Here is a 23,677-nt window from a genome sequence, read left to right as displayed (position 1 = left end):
CACACACCACACACACAAAATTAGTGGGGCATGGTAGCTCACACCTGTAGTCCAGCTACTTGGGAGGCTAAGGCAGGAGGATCACTTGCGCCCAGGAGTTTGAGGTTACTGTGAGCTATGATCACACCACTGTATTCTGGCCTGGGTGACAGAGTGAGTTTGTTTCATTGGGGCCCTCTTTCTAGCTGCATCCTTGATCATAGCAGGGAGTGGTGCCCATCCACTGTGGAGGCAGCATCATTGAGATAATGAGAAGTCTGGGTTCTGAGCTTGTGCAAGTGAGCATGGTCATTGCATCTTTCAATTTGCCTCCCCCACAAGGCAAACGAGTGTCATCAGAAAGATAAAGGAAAGAAAGTGAGAGAACCCCCAGGTTATATTGGACCTTGGGAGTTAAACATAGTTATTCTACTTTCTGATTCTATCCAGTTCTTGAAGGTGGTATGATGATCTTAGTCGTCTTTTGTTGTGTTACTAACTCTTAGGAACTAGGGTTTTAGAGAAATTATGGAGAGCAGTTGTGGCCTCAAGAGAATGTGGGGTTTTGTATTAGTTTCCTATGGTGGCTGTAATAAATTATCACGAACTTAGTGGCTTAAAACAACACCTGTGTATCATCTCAGTTCTGTGAGTCGGGAGTCCAGACACTGTGTGGCTCAGCTGGCTCCTCTGCTCTGCGCCGACAGGCTGAAATCGTGGTGCTGGCTCAGCTGAGCTCTTATCTGGAAGCTCTGGGGAGGAGTCCACTTCCAGCCTCATTCAGGTTGTTGGCAGAATTCAGTTCCTTGCAGTTGTAGGACTGAGGTCCTGGTTTCCTGGGTGTGTGCCCTTTGCCTCTTTCATCTTCAGGGTAACAGTGGCGCGTTGAATCCTCCTCATGCTTAATCTCTGCCTTCCTGGACTTGTGCCACAACCTCTCTGACTTCCTTTTTGCGTTTTAGGGCTCAAGGATTTTACATTGAGCTTACTTGGATAATCCAAAATAACTTCCCTATGAAGCTTAACTGATTAGTAATCTTAATTATATCTGCAAAATCCCTTTTGCTGCCTAACATAACAAACATGATTGCAGCACCAGGGGGCAAAATTCTGCCTAGAATAGGGTTCAGTCTTATATAGCAGAGTGATAAGAACGTGGTCTTTAAAGTCAGTTACACGTGTTTTTTAATTCTGGCTCTACTGCGTACCAGCTTCATGACCTTGGTTAAATTACTTAACCTTTCTAAGCATCAACCATATTGCATAATTGTAATTTCAAATTTATAGGATAATTATGAAGCTTAAATGGGATAATATATATAGGTGCTTTGCACGGCACCTGGTACCAAGTAAGTTCTCAATAAATGTTGAGATTTTACTGGTGGAATTTCTGAGTGATCATACAGCATATTTATTTGTATCACAAATCTAGCACAATGCTGTCCTGTAGAATTTTCCACGATGATGGAAATGTTCTGTGTCTAACATAGTAGCCAGTAGCCACACATGGCTATTGAGTACTTGAAATATGTGGCTAGTGCAACTGAGAAATTGAATTTTTCATTAATTTACTTTTAATTACTGTGAATTTAAATAGCCACATATGGCTAATGGCTACCAAAATGGACATTGCAGCCCTAGCACATAGCATTGGTTTTCTGTTGCATTTGTTTATATTACACTTACATTTATGACATTTTATGACAGTAAAATCTTGCAGAATGATGTGCATATGAGACACACAAGTTAATAAATATTAGCAAAGTCTTTTTAAAATAACTTGGGGAGGGAAAAGGGCTTGGTTTTCTGTTCGATTTTTGTTTTTCCAATATACAGAAAGTAACATGCATTCTGAAATTCATGGTAGAAAGTAACATGATATAAAGCCTTCATAATTTAAAGAAGGAAAAAAAAACAAGGCCAGGATTAAGTTCAGTGTTGTTTATTTTTTTAAAATCCTAATAGATCAAAAAGAATCATTAGATTTATCTGGAAATGTTTGAGACACTGAGAACTGAGGACATTCTCTTTTCCAGTTTGCATTAGGCCTGTCTTAGAAGTTTGTTGTTGGAAAGCGATGGTAGTGGTGTGACTGCTCACCCTACCACGGAAGCTTGCCTGTTACTTTTCTGGTATGTTGTTGTTCTACTGGTGACAACTTCTGGTGAAGGCTCCAGGTCTCCTGCTTTGACACCAGCTTTAATTCTGTCTCTCACTTTTTTCACATTCTTTTGTTTGACACCCAAAATGTTCTCCACACAGCTCAGTTTTTCAAAGCCCCATTTGAACAAAGACCCAAAACCATCTTTGTTCAAATTCGACAACAGCTGCTTCCACTTAAAATAAGTAACAATTAAATCATTTTACAAATTGGGTATTTTTTTATTGACAGTGAAAATTATATAGCTTTTGGATTTCCTTTGAGTTGTCTAAGTTGTTTTGTTTGGCGCTTTTGTAGCCAGCCTGTCTCGGTCAGCCTTTCTGTCTCAGACATATTATGAAGACTTGGATGAAGTCAGCTCAACATCGTCTGTCTCCCAGTCTCTGGAGAATGAAGATGCCCGGCCGTCCTGTAAAGATGAGGAGACGGTGGTCCAGGTTCCTCGGCACGCCCCCGTGGTTCGCACTCCTTCCATCCAGCCCAGTCTCTTGCCTCAGGCGACTTTTGCTAAATCTCATGTGGTTCACGGTTCTTCACCTGGTGTGATGGGAACTTCAAGTAAGTAAACAGTGAGAAAGGAAACTATCTTTTTTCTCTGTTAGGTTTCTAACTAATAAAGGAAATGTAACTAAGTTTTATACTATCACACCCAATAAGGCTGTTGGTTCTGGCCCATTTCTGCTAATATTCCAGAAATTGGAAGACTAATTCAAAAGATGTACGTTCCCCTTGCAAGGAGTTTGTAGGCCCTCGTGAGTAAGAGGAGACTCTCCAAGGTTATGCACTGTAACAGCTTTTCTGTTGAGTGCAGCTTGTGTTTTTTAAAACAGGTCTTTTTTAGGGGTGAAAGGGGGAGGCTGCTCGCCTCAGTGTAAAGCACATCCGCACTCATGCTTTTCAAATCACAGTCATCTCAGCCGTACTCACCAGCTCCAATGCTCCTTGTCAGTATTGGCTGGCAGACGTGGCCTGTATTGTGCTCTCATACCTGCAGTGCAGAGTGTCAGGACTTTCCATCAAAATGACTTATAGCAGAGAAAAATATGGACATGAGGTACCAGACTGAAGAGATTTTTGAAGAGAGGAGTTGAGGGAATTAATCTGTATTGGTGTAAAAGTTAAATTTCAATCAATACAGGAAGAAATGCTCACGTAATGTATTTTATTAATAGTTAATAGTAGAAGTAGGCAGGCCAATTGCATGTGCTGTCTTTGAAAGATACAGGTGTCAGCCTGTCAGTTTGCTGGTACTTTTCTATGTTATGCTTACAAATTTTTAATTTTAACATTTTCCTTACAACCTAACAGGAAGAATTTATCATTTTAACTTTCGTATGTTCCTCTTCTCTGACCTACTGTCTCACTTAATTTTTCTTTTCCCTTTAGTGTCTACATCTTCTAGTAAAATTATTCCTCAAGGGGCTGATAGCACAATGTTTGCAACGAAAACTGTGAAACATGGCGCACCTAGTCTTTCTCATCCCATCTCAGCTCCCCAGGCAGCTGCTGCTGCAGCACTCAGACGGCAGATGGCCAGTCAGGTGCCAGGTAAAAACTGTAGCCCCACAGCTATGCAGAGACTGATTATGAGCTGTCTGAGTCACAGGCCAGGACAGCAGGTGGTAAGAAACAACTGGCTCTCTTTGTTGCACTTCAGAAGAGAAGACTGATGTGATAGACCTCTCTCCCCTTTTGGGGGAGAGAGTTCCAAGAAGGCAGAGACTAGGTCTGAAATTTTTTTCCTTTCAAGGAAACATATTAGATCTGCCCCATTTAGTTAAGTGGGAAATCAGTGATGGATTTGTTTTTGTTTTTGTTTTGTTTTATGAAGTTAATAATCCCTACTTTTGAATAATGTCTACTTTGAGGCCTAAAATTAATCTTTGAAGTTAGATCATCTAATAACATTAGAATTGTCTCATAGTATCTTAAGGATCCCAGCCACCCTGAGGGGTAGTTATTAGTGTGCCCATTTTGTATTTGAGTAACATAAGGTTCAAGGAGGTGAAGGTTACCAACTGGTAAGTGGCAGAACCCAGACTCCAACCCTGTGCTGTTTCTGTTTCAGTACAGCTTTTTCTTAATGCTGTAAATTTAGCCTTTACAGATGGGAACTCTAATAAGTTTATTAATCAACACTTATATTTTGTCAGTGGTTTGTGGTTTTCCAAAATTTTCTGCAATCTAGGTAGTTGGCCTCAGGGACTTCAGTTATCACTACTTATCAATTTTATAAGCCAGTGGTTCTCAACCAGAGGCCATCCGCTCTCCCCTCTCCCCTGAAACACTTGGCAGTATGGCTGGCATGTAGTGGGTAGAGTCCAGGAATGCTGCGAAAAAGTAAAAATAAAAAAATAAAATTCATAGGACACCCACAATAAAGGATTATCTAGCCCCAAAATGTCAATAGTGCCAAGGTGGAGAAACTCAGATATAAGCCAAATATTTTTGTTTAAGCTGAGTAGAATTATTTTTCAGTTTTATTACTGCTTAAAACACCTATCAATTTAGAGTTCTTTTTAAAAGACTAAAAAGTCATGATGGTTTGATTTAGGCAAAAAAGAATTACCATTAAACAATCATAAAAGATTTTAAAGAAAAATTAAACTATTAAAAAATATTAAATTTAGGTGATACTTATACCTAAAATATCAAAGAACAAAAAAACAAGGTAACTTTTTAATGTAACTTTGAGCTTTCTGCAAATAAAATTCTGGGGTGTTCTCTTTAAATATTACTTGGACCAAGCAGAATCTTCTTTTTAAATATTACTAGGACCAAGCAGAATCTTGGCATTGTGCTGAACAGGCCTAAAATCAAGCTGATTGAGTTGATTATTTGTAAACTTAAAGTCTGCCAGGACTTAGATTGGTCCACTCTCAGCAGGAGGTGGTGTGATCTCCTTTATCATGTTGGAAGCAAAAATTTCTAAGGTGTAGGCATCTTTATGAAAGATGAAATATGTGCATTAGTAGGCAGGATGTTCCTGGTCGTTTCTCTGAAGGAGGGAATAAAAGAGAGTCACCGTCATTCTGCCATACATTTTTCACCTTTGCCAAAAATAAAGTTAAAAGAGATCGAAGAGCTTTGTTCAGGCTTTCTTAATAGTTAATTATACAATGTCATTAAGTCTTTTGGAATACAATTTAAAATGGTAAGACACAAAGAGAAGTAGAGGCTGATGAGATAAGTAAGATAGATAAGTGTCAAATATATGCCTATTGCCATTTCTGAATTCAGGCCTCTTGGCCTCTTTCCCCATCCTTGTCCAAGCTCAATTTTCCACGTTTTATTCATTGTGCCTGCCTGTCTCACTAAGCCATGAGCACCTTTAGAGAAGAAACTATAGACACTTTTTATATTGTCAGCACCTAATACAGAGCCTGACACTAATAAGCCCAATGTGAGAGACTGAATGAGAGACAGAAATCCTGAGTTTGAATGCTGTTAATGCTCTAGCTCTTGCTGCCCCTCTCTAAGGTGAGCCAACAAGGTGGCAGGTATCTCAGCTCTGCTGCAGAAGAGCTAGCCGAGGACTTCTTTTCCCCTACACTGGTACATTTGATTAAACTGCAGGAAGCCTCGTTCCACGACCCGTGTTAATGGAGTAGGCCAGGTGTTCCATTGAACACTATGCTGCAGAACTACCTGGAGTACATTTCCTTTATATGATAAGGTTGCAATCTGCTCGAGTTCATGTGCTGATTATTCATTTATATATGGCTAGAATTTTGATCCTTTACTGGAATTAATATAGTTCTCTCTCTTCTCTATTTAAATAGCTGTAAGCACTTTGACTGAATCAACCTTGAAGAATGTCCCTCAAGTGGTAAATGTTCAGGAATTGAAGAATAATCCTACAACCCCCTCTGCAGCGATGGGGTATGTTTCAACTCCTCAGTGTGTTTCAGCCAGTAAATTCTTCTGTAATAGAGGTGACTACCTGTAGAGAGCAGTGTCGCTGCTTTCACGGTCTGGCTGTTTCTCCCGCAGACCATGGGACGGGTGGACAGCTGAGCCTGTCTCTGCAGTGGAGTTCTCAGGAGATCCGCCTTTTCAACTCGCCAGTAACTGTTGCCTCATAAACCTTTAAAGTCCATCTTAGTGCTGTATGTTCAGTTTGCTTTTTGCCATGTGTAAGTCTATGTGTGGTATACATTAGATGTATAGTTTGATTTTTTTTTTTTTTTTTTTTTAGTGCTCTTGGTATTCCAGATCGACAGTTCAGGTCTTGTGCAGACTGTTGATTCTGAAAACTGGGATCTGGAGGGTGATAGTCTCCTCTCTCACTTCCCCTCTCCAGGCATTTCTATTCTTTCAATTTCTTTTGCCTTTTGTATGGAAAAAAAAAACAGTCTTTTAAAAGGCAGCAGCTCTGTTTGGAGACTCTAGCTCCTCTTTCATGCCGTATTTGAGGGCTAGATTATTGCTGCTGGAGCTCACTTGTCTTTAGTCCTCATCTTTGTTTAGGATTCAGGGTGCTGACTCTTTCCCATAAGTCTGGGCAGCGTGGTTCATGGAACATATCTGTGCCCTGCTTTGCCCTGTGCATTTTGTGGCCACGATCCCTTTAGACCAACCACCCTCCCCTGTGAGTAGGGAAGAGTTGAGGGACATTTCCTCTGTCTGAACATGGGGATCATGAGAACTAGTATCAAATTTCAGGGAGTTAGTGTCTGGTACCTGTCAGTAGTCTAGTGGCAAAAAGTAGCCACAGACCCTGCATGCTACTCTCTGCCACCCCCACAGAGCAAATCTGCTCACCGTTCCCTTTGCACTTTGTTGAATGGCCTTCTTCACTGGTCTATTGGCCTTCTCTTTTTTCCATGTCGGTCCATTTATCAACACTGCCTGTTCTAGGAACTTTTTGGTTATCTCAGGGCCATACTAGCAGCCAGAAAACAAGCTTTCCCACTTTCCTATCTTGGAGTGACCTCGGAGTCTTGGTATGCTGTGTAGACCAAGATGGTATTTGTGGTTGTTGCAGACTTTTCAAGGGAAGGAACTATGCATTAGTGTTTGGGAATTGTAGCCAGATTCCCAGCATAGGGAAGGCAGGGAAAAGCCACTGAAAGGCAGAATATTACGTAAGACAGGAAAATCTAGCATATGGTAAAAGAATTATGGTCTGAGGAGCAGCTTTTGGAGATTTCACTTTATCTTCTCTCAAGTTTTGTTTCCATCAAATGGTTCATCTGACCTGATCTTTGATAAGGGCTTTGTTTAAGGAGTAATTTTGAGTTTACTCTTTTTCTGGCAAGAAAAATAGACACAAGAATTAGAAAGGAATCTTGAGGAAACATTCTTTTCCATTCTTCACAGAATTGGACTCTGGTATAATTATTTAACTTTTATGTCTAGTATGGTGCCTGAAACATAGTTCCTTTTTTTGTTTGTTTGTTTGTTTGTTTTTTTGGAGACATAGTCTCACTCTGTTGCCCAGGCTAGAGTGCTGTGGCATCAGCCTAGCTCACAGCAACCTCAAACTCCTGGGCTCGAGCAATCCCTCCTGCCTCAGCCTCCCAAGTAGCTGGGACTGCAGGCATGCGCCACCATGCCCGGCTAATTTTTTCTCTATATATATTTTTAGCTGTCCCTATAATTTCTTTCTATTTTTAGTAGAGATGGCGTCTCGCTCTTGCTCAAGCTGGTCTCGAACTCCTGAATTCAAACAATCCGACCACCTCAGCCTCCCCGAGTGCTAGGATTACAGGCATGAGCCACCGTGCCTGGCCCATAGTTCCTTTTTGATAACCATTTATTGAATAATAGGTAAACTCTAAACATAATTGGTCAATGAAAATTGGTATTTGCCGCTTCCCCTCATAGGAAAGATTGACAGGGAATATGTTCATTATAAAACAACTTACTTTCAGATTCTTTTAAACAGTAGTTTCCTAAGTATATTTAGGTATTTAATTTTGCATTTAGTATTTTCTGAGTGGTATCTTACAGAAGAGTTATTATAGGATGAGTATACATATTTCTGCTGTTGGTATATCTTATGTTCATTGGCTTCATCCGTTTTCTGTTCATTGACCTACCATCCTGTTCTGTGGAGGAGTGTTTATCTGGAGCCAGACTCCTCTGCGGTGCTCCATGGCCTGATTCAGCAGATTCTGTTCTGAGCAGGATACTGCCTGGTTGTTAGGGATACAGTAGTGAATAAGACGTACCAAGTCCATGCTGTCACTGCATTTGGATTTTAGCAGGAAGACAGGCAGGAAACTACCAATTACACAAGGTTATTTGGTTGCAATATGGTAGGTTCCGTGAAGACAAGGTACTGAGGAAGCCTGTAACTAGGCAGCCTGATCAAGACTGAGCGTGGGGAGGAGATTGGTGAGGAAAAGAGGTTTTAGCTGAAAATGACCAGAAATTGCTAGGTAGAGAGTGGCAAGAAGAGTGTTCTGGACAGTGATCTGGGAAAGAACAGGGCATGTGTGAGGTGAGGTTGAGAGAAGGCCTGAATGGCTCCAGTCCTGGTAGGAAGGAAGTGGAAAATGAAGAAAATGGGGCCAAATGAGGTTAGAAGACCTAGGATTTTTGGGTTTTGTTCATTTGTTTTTACCAGAACACACCAAACACATTCCTCTTAGAAATTTTCTGTTCATTCATTTTTCAACAAATACTTAATGAGTATTTACTATATGCCACATGCTGTTCTAGGTGCTAGAAATAAAGCAGTTAACAAAACAGACCAAAAAAAAAAAAAAAAAAAAAGCCTTGCCCCAGTCATGGAGGACAAACAACAAGTGAAATAAATAAGCAAAATATGTAATATATTAGATGATGATAGGTGTGATGGAGAAAATTAAAGCAGAGGCAGGGTTTGGGGAGTGTTGTCTGGATGTGGGTTACAACTTGAGGGTGGCAGGGAAGGCCCTCCCCAGGAAGGTGATATGTGAGTGAAGACCAAAAGGCCAGAGGGTAAGTCTCATGAATATCTGTGGGGAGAAAGCTCCAAGCCCAGGGCCTATAACAGGAGAATGCCTGGCAAGTTCAAGAAAGAGCCAGCAGGCCCCTGATGGCCAGAGCAGAGGGAGCAGGAGGGAGAGCGCTGGTAGGTGAGGTCAGGGGATATCTTGAGTCCCTGCTTTCAATTCTTATGGGTTTGTATTTAGGAAGGGAATTGCCGGATCACGTAGTGATTCTGTGTTTAGCTTTTTAAACTAAACATAGCTAGCTCATACTGTTCTGTAAAGCTGCCATCGCTGGGTGCGGTGGCTCAAACCCATAATCCAAGCACTTTTTAAGGCTGAGGTGGGAGGATCACTAGAGGCCAGGAGTTTAAGATAAGCCTAGGAGGCCGGGCGTGGTGGCTCACGCCTGTAATCGTAGCACTCTGGGAGGCGGTGGGTGGATCATTTGAGCTCAGGAGTTCGAGACCAGCCTGAGCAAGAGCGAGACCCCGTCTCTACTAAAAATAGAAAGAAATTATATGGACAACTAAAAATATATATAGAAAAAATTAGCCAGGCATGGTGGCACATGCCTGTAGTCCCAGCTACGCAAAAAAAAAAAGAAAAAGAAAAATATCTAGTTCTGAATAGTTAGAAATTTTTTTTTCTTAAGATTACAGGAAGGAAGGAAGTTTAAAGGTCACTGCTTTGACTTTGGTGCTAAAAACGTAGATTTCATTTTTAAAATTTATTTAATTTTTTTTTTTGGACAGAGTCTTACTCTGTTGCCCTGGGTAAAGTATAGTGACATCATCATAGCTCACTGCAACCTCAAACTCCTGGCTCAAGCGATCCTCCTTCCTCAGCCTCCCAGGTAGCTGGGACTATAGGCACGACCCACCACACTCAGCTAATTTTTTCTATTTTTAGTAGAGACAGTTTCTCACTCTTTCTCAGGCTGGTCTTGAACTCCTGAGCTCAAGCAATCCTCCTGCCTCGGCCTCCCAGAGGGCTAGGATTACAGGCGTGAGCTACCGCACCCGGCCTAAAAATTTATTCTTCAATCAAACACTGTCAAATGAGTTTGGTTGGGGTCCCAGACATCATTTGTGTTCTACCTAAATTGATATCATTTATTAGACAGAAAATTGGCCCAAAGATGAATGTGATTTTTACTGAGTCATGGTTTTCTCTGAGTGTACACTTTGTGTGTTTTCCAGTTCGTCAGTGCCATACTCTGCAGCCAAAACACCTCACCCAGTGTTAACCCCAGTGGCTGCTAACCAAGCCAAACAGGTAACTCACTGATTTTTACTTTAACATTCATGCAGTGTGTGTCTTTGTAATTGAAAACTCTACTCTTCTAAGTCCTTACTTTGTTTAAATGAACCGTAAATCTGATAAAGATGTGTGATCCTTTCCCCACGATGTATGCCAGTCTTGACATGGTTATTAAGCTGAATGGCCAGTCAGGACCTGATACTGTATTCATAGGCCATTTCACATTCTGTATCTAGAAGTCTTGGGTCATAATTCTAATAACCATACATTGTATAAGGAATTTTGATTTGCATTTTACTTTCATTTAACATTATCTCAGTTAATCCATACAACAGCCATGTGCGATAGGTAGGACAGATGTTTAGATATGTCTCACTAGTGTAAGAAGCCTAGGCTTGACGCTAATAATGCACGTTCACCACCGTTAGTAAATGGTGGTACAAGAGCTGGGACTCAAGGCTTCTGACTTCTTGTCCACTGCAGTTTTCACTGCACTGTTCAGTGTCATTGTTGGAGGGATAGGTTATCTTGTTTTCTCCTGCAAACCCTATTTTTCCGAGTTTGCATATTTTCAGTGATGTTATGTCTAGCTTCAGGCTTTTGCCTAATAAACATTGTCACCTACAAAAATAAATTATATTGCAAACGGTTAAATAAACCAGAAGAAAATAATAGGGGATGGCTGGAAGGTAGATCAAGCTATCTCTGAAGCCTTTCCTAAGAAATCTGCTGCTCTTGTGTCTCTCTCTGAGACGAGTAACTTTAGTCTGTGTTTGAGATTGGAGTTTGAGACTGAACATAACATCAGAACTAGGCTATTGTGAGTTCTCAAATGTCTGTATTCCTTAGTTTACCATGACTTAAAATGGCATTTAAGCATTAAACATTGGATCTTTCTTCTGGAGGTTTTCGTGTTCACGGAGGAAAACACATGGTAAGGCATAAATCATGACAAATTAGTGAAGGAACATTGACTAGAGATGGATAAATTGAACAGTTTTGGATTTGACCTTATTGTAAGTTCATTGAGAGCTAGAATCATTTTATTCATTTTCTCATTCATTAATTCATCTACCAAGTATTCAGTTGTCTTTTATGGGCACTGGGAAAATAGCCATGAACTAGGCAGTCATGACTCTGCCTTCTTGGACCTTGCACAGTATTTCCATTTCCATCCTCTAAAGTGATCTTAAAACAAGCGATTGACTTAAATTGAAACTTTCTTTTACTTTTCTTTTTTTTTTCTTTCTTTCTTTCTTTCCTTCCTTTCTTCCCTCCCTCCTGCCTTCCTTCCCCTTCCTTTTTTGTAATTAAGCAAAAAAAAGTGTTTGTACTTGCTTACTTTAAATTGTATTTTTAAATTTACACTTTATATGTTCCTTTATTGCAAAGGATGGTTAGGGGTTTAACATAAACATTTTGCTTGTATTCTGTTATAGGGGCCTCTAATAAATTCCCTAAAGCCATCTGGGCCCACACCAGTATCCAGTCAATTGTCATCTGGTGATAAAGCTTCAGGTCAGTTTCATTTTTGTTTTTCTGAAAGCAAAGGTAAAAGAAGCACTCCACAGTAGAGTTTATCATTCTGGATCATACAGGCAGTTGATGTAGGAAATCAGGTACAGAAATCATATTTGAAAGGTCTCAGCTAATGAAGAATTTCTGGAAATTAGTGAACCCTTCAACAACTATGTAGACTTCTGAAATTTTGAGGTTAGTTTGCAAAACTTTAGGGCAATAGGAGAAAAACCTTAGTTTAAATTCTTTTCCTAAAAACTAGCAAGAGTATTGTCTTCTCCCGGCTTGCTGGATAGTCAGAGTTTAGAGAAGAGTGGATCAGAATGTTGAACTCTATTTTTTCTACTAAAAGGAATTAAAAATTCTCTTGGTTCACAGTGACAATTCAGAAGCAGATAAGATATAGAAAGTAAAACAAATGTGTTTCAATATAAGATCTCAGAGTAGACATATTAAGTCAATATTGTAAGGTTTTATGGCATCACATGCTTTCCCAACACTCACTGAAGCATAATTCTTCTTAATTAGGTTTCCCCAACATCTGATCAAACATTCTCCCAAGCCAACTTGAAGCAGAAGGTTTTTATTTATAACCTAAGTTTCATGTCAGTCTTCCTCAGTGTCCCCTTTTGTTGGCTGCTTTTTCATAGTCCACCTAGTTTGGCCTGTTTCCTGTATTGCTTCCCACTCCAAGGGTCTTGTGCTGCCTGCAGTCCTGCATTTTCACCACACTCTGGACTCTGGATTTTATTTTGGTTCATGCTCTCAAGCGGGTCTTCAAGCAACTTCTGTTAGAAATCCTGAACTTGGCACATTAGCACCCTACTTCCCATAATCTCTACTCAGTCATGCAATCATTCTAACTGTTCTCGGTAATCCAGAGCTTTCTAATTGGATATTGCATTTATCTCCAGTGCAATATTCCTTGCACTCAGAAGAAAGCTATTCTTGTGTAAGTCAAAGTTGTATTCTAGAATTTGGATTGATGCAGAACCACAGTTGGTATCATGTATGCCTCACATGAGAAGGAGGTATATAGCACTTCTCAACTGGGGCCTACAGCTTTATGTTAAAAGGAAAATTTTAGTGAAATTGTCAAAGACTTTTGAATCATTTAGGATTCAAATTGAGACATTTGGCTGGGCGCAGCTTGCGCCTATAATCCAGCACTCTGGGAAGCCGAGGTGGGAAGATCGCTAGAGCTTAGGAGTTTCAGACCAGCCTGAGCAAGAGCAAGACCCCGTCTCTACTAAAAATAGAAAAATTAGCCAGGCGTTGTGGTGTATACCTGCAGTCCCAGCTACTCGGGAAGCTGAGGCCGGAGGATCACACGAGCCCAGGAGTTGGAGGTTGCAGTGAGCTATGATGATGCCACTGCACTCTAACCGCGGCAACAGAGTGAGACTCTGTCTCAAAAAAAAATTGCAAAATTTGTTTCTATTTCTGACTAATATTTTAGATCTTTCTCAAGCAATCCTCCTGCATCAGCCTCCAGAGTAGCTGGGACTACAGGTACACACCACCATGCCTGGCTAATTATTCTATTTTTGTAGAGATGGGGTCTCACTATGTAGCTCATTCTGGTCTTGAACTCCTGGTCCTGAACTCAAGTGATCCTGCCGCCTTGGCCTCCCAAAGTGCTAGGACTACAGATATGAGCCACTTGCACCTGGCCAGAAGTTTTTGAGAGATCATATATCCTAAGATTTTTCAAGGACTTTATTGGGTAGTTTTTTGTCACTGTTAATCAAGGAAACCTAAGGGACTTTGCTTAATGCACATCTTAGGCAAGTAGTGTGACTTGCAAAGAAATTTCTAAAATTCACCATTCAGTGATGATCATGAATCACTCTCTTTGATTGCTAGGTGTTTACTCCTGTTTTTACTTGCTGGGTAGTCAAGGTTTAGAAAAGAACTTTTGGTAGGAAAACTTCTCTGAAAAATAGTATTTAAGAGATTGCAAAAAGTTTCTTTTTAAGAAAAGCATTTCTAAAACCTCTATAGAGTAGTTTTCCAATTAATTAATAATGACAATACCTTCATTGTGTTTCTGATTATAAAACTATTATATGTGCTCAAAAAGGTCTGTGGCGTAGATATATAATGTAGAAAGTGAAAGCTGCCCTATAAATTCCATGTTCCAGAGAAAATAATTTCATGTATATCTCTTAAGATTACTTCATTGTTGTTGTTGTTGTTGTTTTTTAAAAAGGCATATCCTATATCTGCTGATTTTGTAACCTGTTTTCCCTTCTCCACCCCTATTAAAATGAATGTCTTGATCATCTTTCCAGCTTTAATACATCTGCCTAATTCATTTTAATGGCTGCCTATGACTTCATTGAGTAGTTGCACCTGTTAAGTTTTACTAGTACCCTGCTGATAGTTTAGGTTGTTTCTGATTTTTCAAGATCATAAGCAAGGCTGCATTTGAACATCCTATCTTTATTAACATCTACCCTATATTCATTTAAGGAGAAAGTACTTTTTTCTTATTGTTGTTGGGTTTAGTTTGGTTTGGTTTGGGATTTAAAAATGTAGTTTTCCTATTCTCCTACCCCTTTTACAGTAGAGCAATAGGGAAAAGATGGAAAATTATACCTCAAACTATTAGTAAATATAGTGCAATCGAACATGGGGAAGATGTGGGGTGCACTTTTAACTTTCTCCATGTCTCTATATTATAACAATCATGTATTACCTCTGTAATTTAAAAAAAAAAAAAGAAAAGAAAACTTAATGTGTTAAATACCAAAAACTCTATAGAAAATGCAGAAATGTATATAGAAGTAAATAGGCAGCCTTAAAGCCACAACTCAGAAATATTTAGCTTATTAACCTATTTCTTTTTGAATTTTTTTCCTTCAGCATGTATTAATTTCAATTAATTTTAAAGCTACATTATATACAGTTTTTTAATATTTTTGGCATATCCTCACATTATAAGCATTTTTCCATACCGCTGAAAACCAATAAGAATATACTTTTAAATTTTTGAGTTTAAATTGCCCTAGAATTATTTTGGTATCTTTTCTGGAAAGGAGTGTGTGGCATGCCTTAGATTGGAATTAACATTGGCAGAGCCAAAGAGCAAGTTCAGAGACCTTGAGCATAAATTAGGCAACATGCTCACTCCCCTTGGCACCTGACCTGTCACAGAATGCACGTGAGGTCCACAAAACTAATGCTGTGGCTCTGAGCTGCAGGGAGTTACAAACTGCAAGTGTTTCTAACTGACTTTTTATAATGTTCTTATCTTTTTCTGTGATTTCAGGGCCAGGGACAGCCAAGATAGAAACAACAGTGACTTCAGCCCCATCTGCTGCTGGGCAGTTCAGCAAGCCTTTCTCATTTTCTGCATCAGGGTCAGTAATGAATTTAAGTTTTGTGGCAAATGGCTTGCAACCTATAGATAGCTTCCCCAAATCTTAAAATCATAGATATGTTTATATGCTTCTTAAATGTGCCTGAACCCAAAGTTCTTATCGCTGCAGTAATATATCTGATGATAGGGGCAGTAACTTAATGTTCTAATGTAAATCTATTTCCCCTTTGTGTTTCAAGTTTATATTAATACGTATGTTATTATATATTTATTTGTTTTTTATTGTAAGCCTCATTTTCTTTGGGTAGTGGGCCTGTTAAATTCTATGGTTTAGCTTGACACACTAAGATATTTTCTTTCTGACATCATTTGGAGGCTAGATGTGACAATTAAATTGGCTTTACTGAGAGTTGAATATACTGAACTTCTTAGAGAATGTAATGAAAGACTGTAGCTGCTTGAAATTTTGGGTTCATATAGATATGAAGGAATCTGCTGTTTCATTTTTTAACAATAATGGTGATGACACTTGTAAAGTTGAGTCATTTTAAAAATGAAAGAATCTTCTACGTCTCATTCCAGCGTAAGTCTTTGTTAACCTTGGAGTGAGGGTGCCTGTTCTGTGTTATTTACAGATGCTCATGCTGAAACCTGTGTGAGCTGCCGCAGCATTGCTCTTGCACAGTGGAGTTAGACTCTGTGTAGCTGAGATCAAAACCTGTCAAAAGATTTTTTGTGATTAAAGTGTTGTGCATTCATTTCCATTAGAAAAGCCTCTTAAACTCCTTCAGTTTATGCCTTTGTAACTGAAATCATGTTAAGTGAAGGCTCTTTTTCCTAATGTCAATATGTTTCTTGAGTGTCTGTCCTTCAGCCTAATGTGTTAAGAGCAAAGAGGGTCTTAGAATATAGTTTGAGGGGGAATGTTATATGTATTTTTTCTTTTCTTTCTTTTTTTTTTTTTTTTTATTTAAAGACAGGGTCTCGCTCTGTTGCCTGCTTCCCAATTGTACAGATTTTATTTTACTTATTTATTTTGAGACAGTGTCTCTGTCACCCAGGCTGGGGTACTATGGTGTGATATTAGCTCACTATAACCTCAAACTCCTGGGCTCATGCCATCCTTGTGCTTCAGCCTCCTGAATAACTGGGACCATAGGTGCGCCACCATGCTCAGCTAATTTTTTTTATTTTTTGTAAAGGTGGGGGTGGTCTCACTATGTTGCCTGGACTGATTTCAAACTCCTGGCCTTAATCAGTCATCCCACCCCAGCCTCCCAGAGTTCCAGGATTACAGGCATGAGCCACTGCGGCAGGCTGTATTTTTTCTTTATTGTAAATCATTATGTTTTATACTTCCCAAAGGTTATTTGGAGGAAATTTTAAAGAGGAGTTCAATGCCAAGAACTGTTGCATCCTATATTCTTCTTCCCTTTTTTAAAGCTGGAAAATTTTAGGTTATTGAGTCAATGGCTTGCCTCTATTAGGTAAAATTTCTTCTATTTATTTATTATTATTTTTTAATAGCCCTTCATCAGTCAACTCGATAGGTAAAATTTCTTCACCGAGGTTGAGACCTACTAATAAAGGGTGTGTGTGTGTGTGTGTGTGTGTGTGTGTGTGTGTGTGTGTGTGTGTGTGTGTGTGTGTGTGTGTGTTTAATATGATAAAATGTTTAGCACATCTTCCAGGTGGTCTTTGTCCATTTGAGGAAGGTAATGATGGATAAAAAATAATCTAAATTCTTACATTATTTACTACATTTGATGTGTGTGTGTGTGTGTGTGTGTGTGTGTGTGTGTTTAATATGATAAAATGTTTAGCACATCTTCCAGGTGGTCTTTGTCCATTTGAGGAAGGTAATGATGGATAAAAAATAATCTAAATTCTTACATTATTTACTACATTTGATGTGCTTGGTTTCTTACATTTTAAAACTCTATTTAGTTTAAAATCTGCTATGTGAGCTTTTATCACAGTGAATGCTCTATTCTGGTTCATACTTGTCCTGAGTTTTCTTCTTTGGCTATGGTGTCATTACTTACAGTATAAAGAAAATGTACAGAAAGAAGAGAGGAGATGATACAGAAGGAGTCAGAAAGTTTTTGGACCATATTTTCCCAGCCCAGAATTCAGAGCTCTGTCAAAATGACAGGGACAGGGGCTTCTATTTTATTCTATTCATCATCTGCCCTAGCAGTGCAGGGCTGTCCAACGTGCTCCTTGATCTTGGGCTGGGTTGCGAGAGGCTCTCCCTAATTTAGTTGCCTCTGTCTTGCCAGAGCTGCCTTACCTTCACTCTGCAGGCCATCTGCTCTGGCCACTGTTCCCACCTGCATGGTCCTCGTACATTTTTACTACTGCAACTTTGCTTTGCTTGGAATAAGTCCCCACCCAAACCTCTACCATGGAAAGCCCAACCATCCCTCCAAGACTTTTCAACTGCTACTCTCGTCTTACCTCGCCCACAACTGCTTGGAGATCTTGGAGTAGCTTTACTGCTTCTGAGATATATACTTTAAGTCTATTGTTTATCTTCTAGATTTTAAATTCCTTGACAGTAGTTTGTATGAGTGCATTATAAAATGGAATATTATAAAAGCCAATGTTGCACTTTACATTTGTTCCTTTTTAACTTCTCTTTTTCCACTCATTAGGACTGGCTTTAATTTTGGGATAATCACACCAACACCGTCTTCCAGTTTCACTACCACACAAGGTACAGTCTCTGTTGTATAGCATTACTTAATGTGTTTTTCCTAAACAAGTGCAGGTTATATTTATACAGACATGTTGACGTTTTACTTGCTCCTCAGTCTTGTTTACAGTATCTGCAGTAAAGTTTGGTGTTGATAATGTGCATTAGAAGTAGGCTCAATAACCCCCATAATATGCTGAAATAAAAAAAAAAAAGAAATAGGCTCAGTTTAAGGAACTGATCTGAAAGATTTCAGTCTGTTTTCATGATTAAGAACAAGGGATTTGCTTCTGTTATAATCAAGGCTGAAATCAACATTTAATATTTAAATGTTAACATGTGAATTAAAATTTTTTTCTCTACGTTTTCCATCTATAATTAAAATTTTATCAGTTTGTTGGGTGATTCTGTAGGGTGAGATAGACATAATACTGTAGAAATAAAAGACCAAATTCATTGTTTTTCCTTGGTAACATATCTGCAAACACACTGGTCCCATGCATGTAGTTACAAATCCATCAGTTAGCATGTTTTTAATGTTTAAAAGAATTTGAAGACCTATAAAGAAACCAAATCTATTGGTTAAGTGCCTTCCAGTTATCAGTTTAAGTTATTAGATTTATTTTTCTTTTATTTTAAAAAGTAAGTTTTAATTAGAAAAGTGAGGTATTGTGCTTTTTTGTTTAGTTTTTTTTTTTTTTTTTTTCTTTTTTTTAGACACATTCTCACTCTGTTGCCCGGGCTAGAGTGCCATGGCGTCAGCCTAGCTCACAGCAACCTCAAACTCCTGGGCTCAAGCAATCCTCCTGCCTTAGCCTCCTGAGTGACTGGAGACTATAGGCATGCGCCACCATGCCCAGCTAATTTTTTATGTATATATTTTTTTAGTTGTCCAGCTAATTTCTTTCTTTTCTTTTTTTTTTTTTTTTTTAGTAGAGACAGGGTCTCGCTCTTGCTCAGGCTGGTCTCAAACTCCTGAGCTCAAACGATCCTCCCGCCTCAGCCTCCCAGAGTGCTAGGATTATAGGCATGAGCCACTATGCCCAGCCTTGTTTTGGTTTTTGAGACAGGGTCTTGTTCTGTTGCCCAGGTTGGAGTGCAATGGTGTCGTCATAGCTCACTGCAACTTCAGACTCCTAGTCGCAAGTGATCCTCCTGCCCCAGCCTCCTGAATCGCTGGGACTATAGGCATACACCACCATACCTGGCTAATTTTTTTATTTTTTGTAGAAACAGGGTCTCACTGTGTTGCCCAGGCTGGTCTCAAACTCCTGACTTCAAGCTATCCTCCTGCCTCAGCCTTCCAAAGTGCTAGAATTATAGCCATGAGCCACCACACTCACCCCAGTGTTCTTTTTGAGCAAAATATGAAGATATTAAAAAGCATAAAGGAGTTTAGAATCCCATATTGTACCCCTTGATAATAACTATTGCAGTTCTATTATATTTACTTCTGGAGATTTTGTCTTCTACTTTTTTTTCATTAACACAATCTCTTATGAATTTTCTAATATTATGGAGAATCTTATAAATGTAATTTTTAATGGTTCCATAATTCTGTCTTGCAGATATACCGTAATTTTTTTAACCATTCACCTATTGGACATTTCAGTTATTTCCATGTTTTTCGTATTATAAATAAAACAGTGATCATCTATCATTTATTCACTCAACAAATATTTTTGAATGCTTTCTACATGCCTACCCATGTGGTAGAATTTTCTCAGTGGAAACAGGATTTCCTGACGTCTAGAGGGAGCTTAGGGAGCTGGAAGCATAGCAGACTTCCTACACCTGGTCTGAATGTGGCATATAAAGGGTTGGTGACTTCATTCCTTTCTCTCTTGAACAGTAATTCTTAAAACTTTTTTTTTTATCCTTTGCCAAGTTAGATGTGGCAGAATAACCCTCAGGGCCCACCTCCTTTCCATTCTTACTTTCTAGAGAAAAGAGAACTCAGTGTTTGGAGAGGAACAAAATAATTGTCAAAAATCATAAGGAAAATAAAATGGGAATAAAAAACAATCATAATTATATGTAAACATTATAATTAATATGAGAATAGACAACAATCCCGAACCATAAACAGCTCTACAACACAAGCAGTAAAAAGAGTGCTTTCTGGAGATTATAGGTAGTAGGGGCTTTGCAGTGTTCCCAAGAGTATGTGATAGCCAGATTTCTTAAAACAATATGAAGTTAGAAATGTCAGTAGACACTTGCAATAGACTAATTTTAGCTTATGAATATCATATTTTTGTTACTCTTATTTACTGACCACTGTTGTTTGACAAGGCCTTTTTGTGAGTGCTTTACCTGTATGTCATTTGATCTTTGTAACAGCTCTATGAGGGTAGGCATTATAATTATCTAGCTTTTCCAAATGGGGAAGTTGAGGCCCAGAGAGGTAAAGTAACCTTTCTGGAGTTGCACAGCCATCAAGTGGCAAAAATGCTAGTTCCAGAGTTTATATTCTTGACCACTAAACTATGCTGCCTCTGTAAAATAGCCTACTTAGTAGAGCATTTAGCAAGTAGCCATTAATTGTATGTAAAAATGATTATCTGTGGATTAACACTTTATTTGCCAAAAAAAAAAGAAGAACTTCCATTTTGAATCAAATCCTAGTCTATCAGGAGGTCTGTTGGCCAGCACCGTGCTGAGGATGTTACTGAAGAAAGCACACAGATAGTCATTGGAATATAAAGGAAGAGGCCTTTTTATTTCTCTTTTGGGATAATACATTAATTTCATGTATTCTAGATGTCATGTATTTGTTGTGATTTAATGGTCATAAAAAGAATATTTGTTCCCTTTTACTTCTGTGAGATGACTTAGAGCTAACATTCCTATGGAGAAGCATTCATTCTGTCCTCTCCAAAGAAAGCTTCTGCTACAGCAGGCTGCCCCCACTCTTCAGAGGAGAGAGCTGTGGCTTAGAAATCCAGTCAGTGGAACTGTGATAGGTCCTGTTTTGCTAAGTCCAACCCATCTCCTAATTTCTTTTTCTTACTAGGGGCAACAACATCCACTAAAGAGTCAAACCAGCTCGACACATTCTCATTTGGTGGGGGAAGCAAACCTTTTTATGAGACCATTCCTGAGAGCTCCCCCACCTCAGGAGTCACGCCGGCATCCAGCCTCACAGGAGCTGCCGTTGCCTCTCCAGGAGAGGCTGTTCCATCTAGCAGCAGACCTGCGGCACCTTCTGGAATTGCTCTTTCCACCGCCTCTAGCAAGCTGGAAACTCCACCATCCAAATTGGGAGAGCTTCTGTTTCCAAGTTCTTTGGCTGGAGAGACTCTAGGAAGTTTCTCAGGACTGCGGGTTGGCCAAGCAGATGATTCTACAAAGCCAGCTAGTAAGACTTCGTCCACAAGCCTAACTAGTGCCCAGCCCACCAAGACATCAAACATGCCCTCAGGGTTTAGTTTTACTGGCCCTCCAGCATTAGGGAAGCATGTGGAACCCCCTGTGACTTCTTCTGTCACCACCACCACGGTGGCACCACCAGCAGTCTCAAACACAAGCACCGGCAGTTCCTCGACTAGTGTGTTTGGCAGTCTGCCACTCACCAGTGCGGGGCCCTCTGGGGGGATAATCAGTTTTGGTGGGACATCTCTAAGTGGTGGCAAGTCTAGTTTTTCATTTGGAAGCCAGCAGACCAGTAGCATAGTGCCCCCATCTGCCCCACCGTCAACTACAACTGCCAGTTCCACTTCCCTTCCAACACCATTCCCCACGTTGTCGTTCGGTAGCCTCCTGAGTCCAGCATCTACTCCATCCCTGCCTGTGTCCTCTGGTAAAAGCACAGAGGCAGCTGCATCATCGGCTTTGCCTGAGAAGCCAGGCAACAGTGAGGGCTCAGCATCAACAACCTCTCTTCTAGGGCATCAGCCGTCAGCTCAGCCTCCCCAGGCTCCTCTGCAAACTTCGGACTCTCTTAAAAAAGAACCTGTTCTTTCCCAGCCTTTAGTCAGCAATCCGGGCACTGCAGCATCTAGTACCAGTCTCATAGCACCTCCTGCAGAGGCCACTCCAGCAGCTACTGGGGCCCCTGATGTCAGGACAGAGGCAGTATCTTCTGCTTCCACCTTCTCAGTGTCTGGACAGACTGCTGTCACAGCAGCTGCCGTCTCAAGTGCAGGCCCTGTGACCATCGAAACATCCAATGCCCCCACAAGCTCCAGCACTGCTTCCAGTATTGCTCCCGGCCCAACTACAGAGGCAGCAGTGTTTGGGACTGTCACTTCTGGCTCATCGGTCTTTACTCAGCCACCTGCTGCCAGTTCTAGCTCAGCTTTCAGCCAGCTCACCAACAACACAGCCACTGCCCCCTCTGCCACCCCTGTGTTTGGGCAGGTGTCAGCCAGCACCGCACCAAGCGTGTTTGGGCAGCAGACAGGCAGCGTAGCCAGCACAGGAACCGCCACGCCACAGGTCAGCAGCTCGGGGTTTGGCAGTCCAGCTTTCGGCGCCTCAGCCCCAGGGGTCTTTGGACAGACGACATTTGGGCAGGCCCCAGCCTTCGGGCAGTCAACAAGCAGCCCTGCAGGTGGCTTCTCCTTCAGTCAGCCTGGGTTCAGTTCCGTGCCTGTCTTCGGTCAGTCCGTTTCCTCCACCCCCACATCCACCAGTGGGAATGTCTTCGGTGCCTCTTCAAGTACCAGTAGCTCTGGTTCCTTCTCATTTGGACAGTCTTCTGCCAACGCAGGAGGGGGGCTGTTTGGCCAAAGCAACCCTCCTGCTTTTGGTCAGAGTCCCGGCTTTGGGCAGGGAGGCTCAGTGTTTGGTGGTGCCTCGGCCACCACCACCACAGCAGCATCCTCTGGGTTTAGCTTTTGTCAAGCTTCAGGTAAGAATTTATGGAAACTTTTTACTTGTTCCCTCTGTGTTGTTTAAAACATTTGCAACAAACCTGCATTACTTTTGTAATTAAAAGAAGGAAAGGGAAAAACAAAAAATAACCTGTAAGGGAGCTTGGAGCACATGTGGTCTCAAGAATTTCTTTGGCCTAATTGGCTGGATCAATTCTAGCTCAGTGCAGTTCCAGTTATGCTTCTTAGCAAGTTGTCCGCTCTGCTAGCCACCAGAGTGCCAATTTCATGGGGAAAAAGCAAGGATCTTTAGTTTAAGGTCATGGCAAGTAATTTAATTTCTCATAAATAAGAACTGTTCGACTTGCAAGATGCTTTAGAGGTAATTATGTCCAAAGTTTCAAGCCTCAAGGAGACTGATCCAATGTCAGATAGCGCTGATATTGGGGTCAAAAGAAGAATGCAAGTGTCCTAAGGGTAGTTCACTGCCCTGCCAATATTTTCTGTTTCCTCTGACACCACCTTTCTTACTGGAATAGTGGATACTGGCATTTGAGGACTTGGGTTTTTTCCCTATTTTCGATGTTGTGATTTTTTTCAAAATTTTTAAAATTTTACTATGTTTGACAGTTGAAACTTAATCCTTAACTATTGTATGTCCCATTTTAGCACTGCTTTCATTTCTAATAATAGATGGGACAATTTGAAAATCTTTTCTAAGATTTGCTTTCCAATGGCTATCTTATGAAAGGCAATTCTTTCCCAGTTAGGCTCTGGGGGCGGAAAACAAGGATCAATGATTTCTGGTGAGCAAGATTAGTAGTAACTGCAGGCTCATTTCTTCAATGATAATTTATTTAAAATGGCTCATAATTTATCAGAAAAGGAATGTCTTCCTTCCTTCCTTCCTGTTCACCTACACAGACACTGTGGTGAAAAGATAGACACAGTTTTGATATCCACCTGATGCCCTGTGCAGAGGCCAGTTGGCCTCTC

At 40.3% G+C, this 23,677-nt stretch overlaps 1 protein-coding gene across 9 annotated transcripts in view; it reads left to right on the top strand.

Annotated features, from left to right (window-relative positions):
* The window catches only part of NUP214 (nucleoporin 214), a 90,342-nt gene that overhangs the window by 39,771 nt on the left and 26,894 nt on the right, over positions 1 to 23,677 (top strand). For 6 of the 9 annotated variants that reach the window (XM_045563721.1, XM_045563718.1, XM_045563719.1 and 3 more), the window contains 8 exons: positions 2,438 to 2,698; positions 3,527 to 3,688; positions 5,923 to 6,022; positions 10,263 to 10,338; positions 11,763 to 11,841; positions 15,116 to 15,206; positions 17,824 to 17,885; positions 20,881 to 22,719. In XM_045563721.1, the coding sequence (XP_045419677.1) occupies positions 2,438 to 2,698; positions 3,527 to 3,688; positions 5,923 to 6,022; positions 10,263 to 10,338; positions 11,763 to 11,841; positions 15,116 to 15,206; positions 17,824 to 17,885; positions 20,881 to 22,719 (2,670 nt within the window). The remainder of the gene's footprint in view (positions 1 to 2,437; positions 2,699 to 3,526; positions 3,689 to 5,922; positions 6,023 to 10,262; positions 10,339 to 11,762; positions 11,842 to 15,115; positions 15,207 to 17,823; positions 17,886 to 20,880; positions 22,720 to 23,677) is intronic. The other 3 variants (XM_045563723.1, XM_045563722.1, XM_045563725.1) reach the window with 1 other exon arrangement.

Source organism: Lemur catta, chromosome 10 (genome assembly GCF_020740605.2).
Source record: "Lemur catta isolate mLemCat1 chromosome 10, mLemCat1.pri, whole genome shotgun sequence".
Taxonomy (NCBI): Eukaryota; Metazoa; Chordata; class Mammalia; order Primates; family Lemuridae; genus Lemur; species Lemur catta.
Note: the sequence above shows the minus strand (reverse complement) of the source record. Positions and strands in the feature narration are given on the sequence as shown.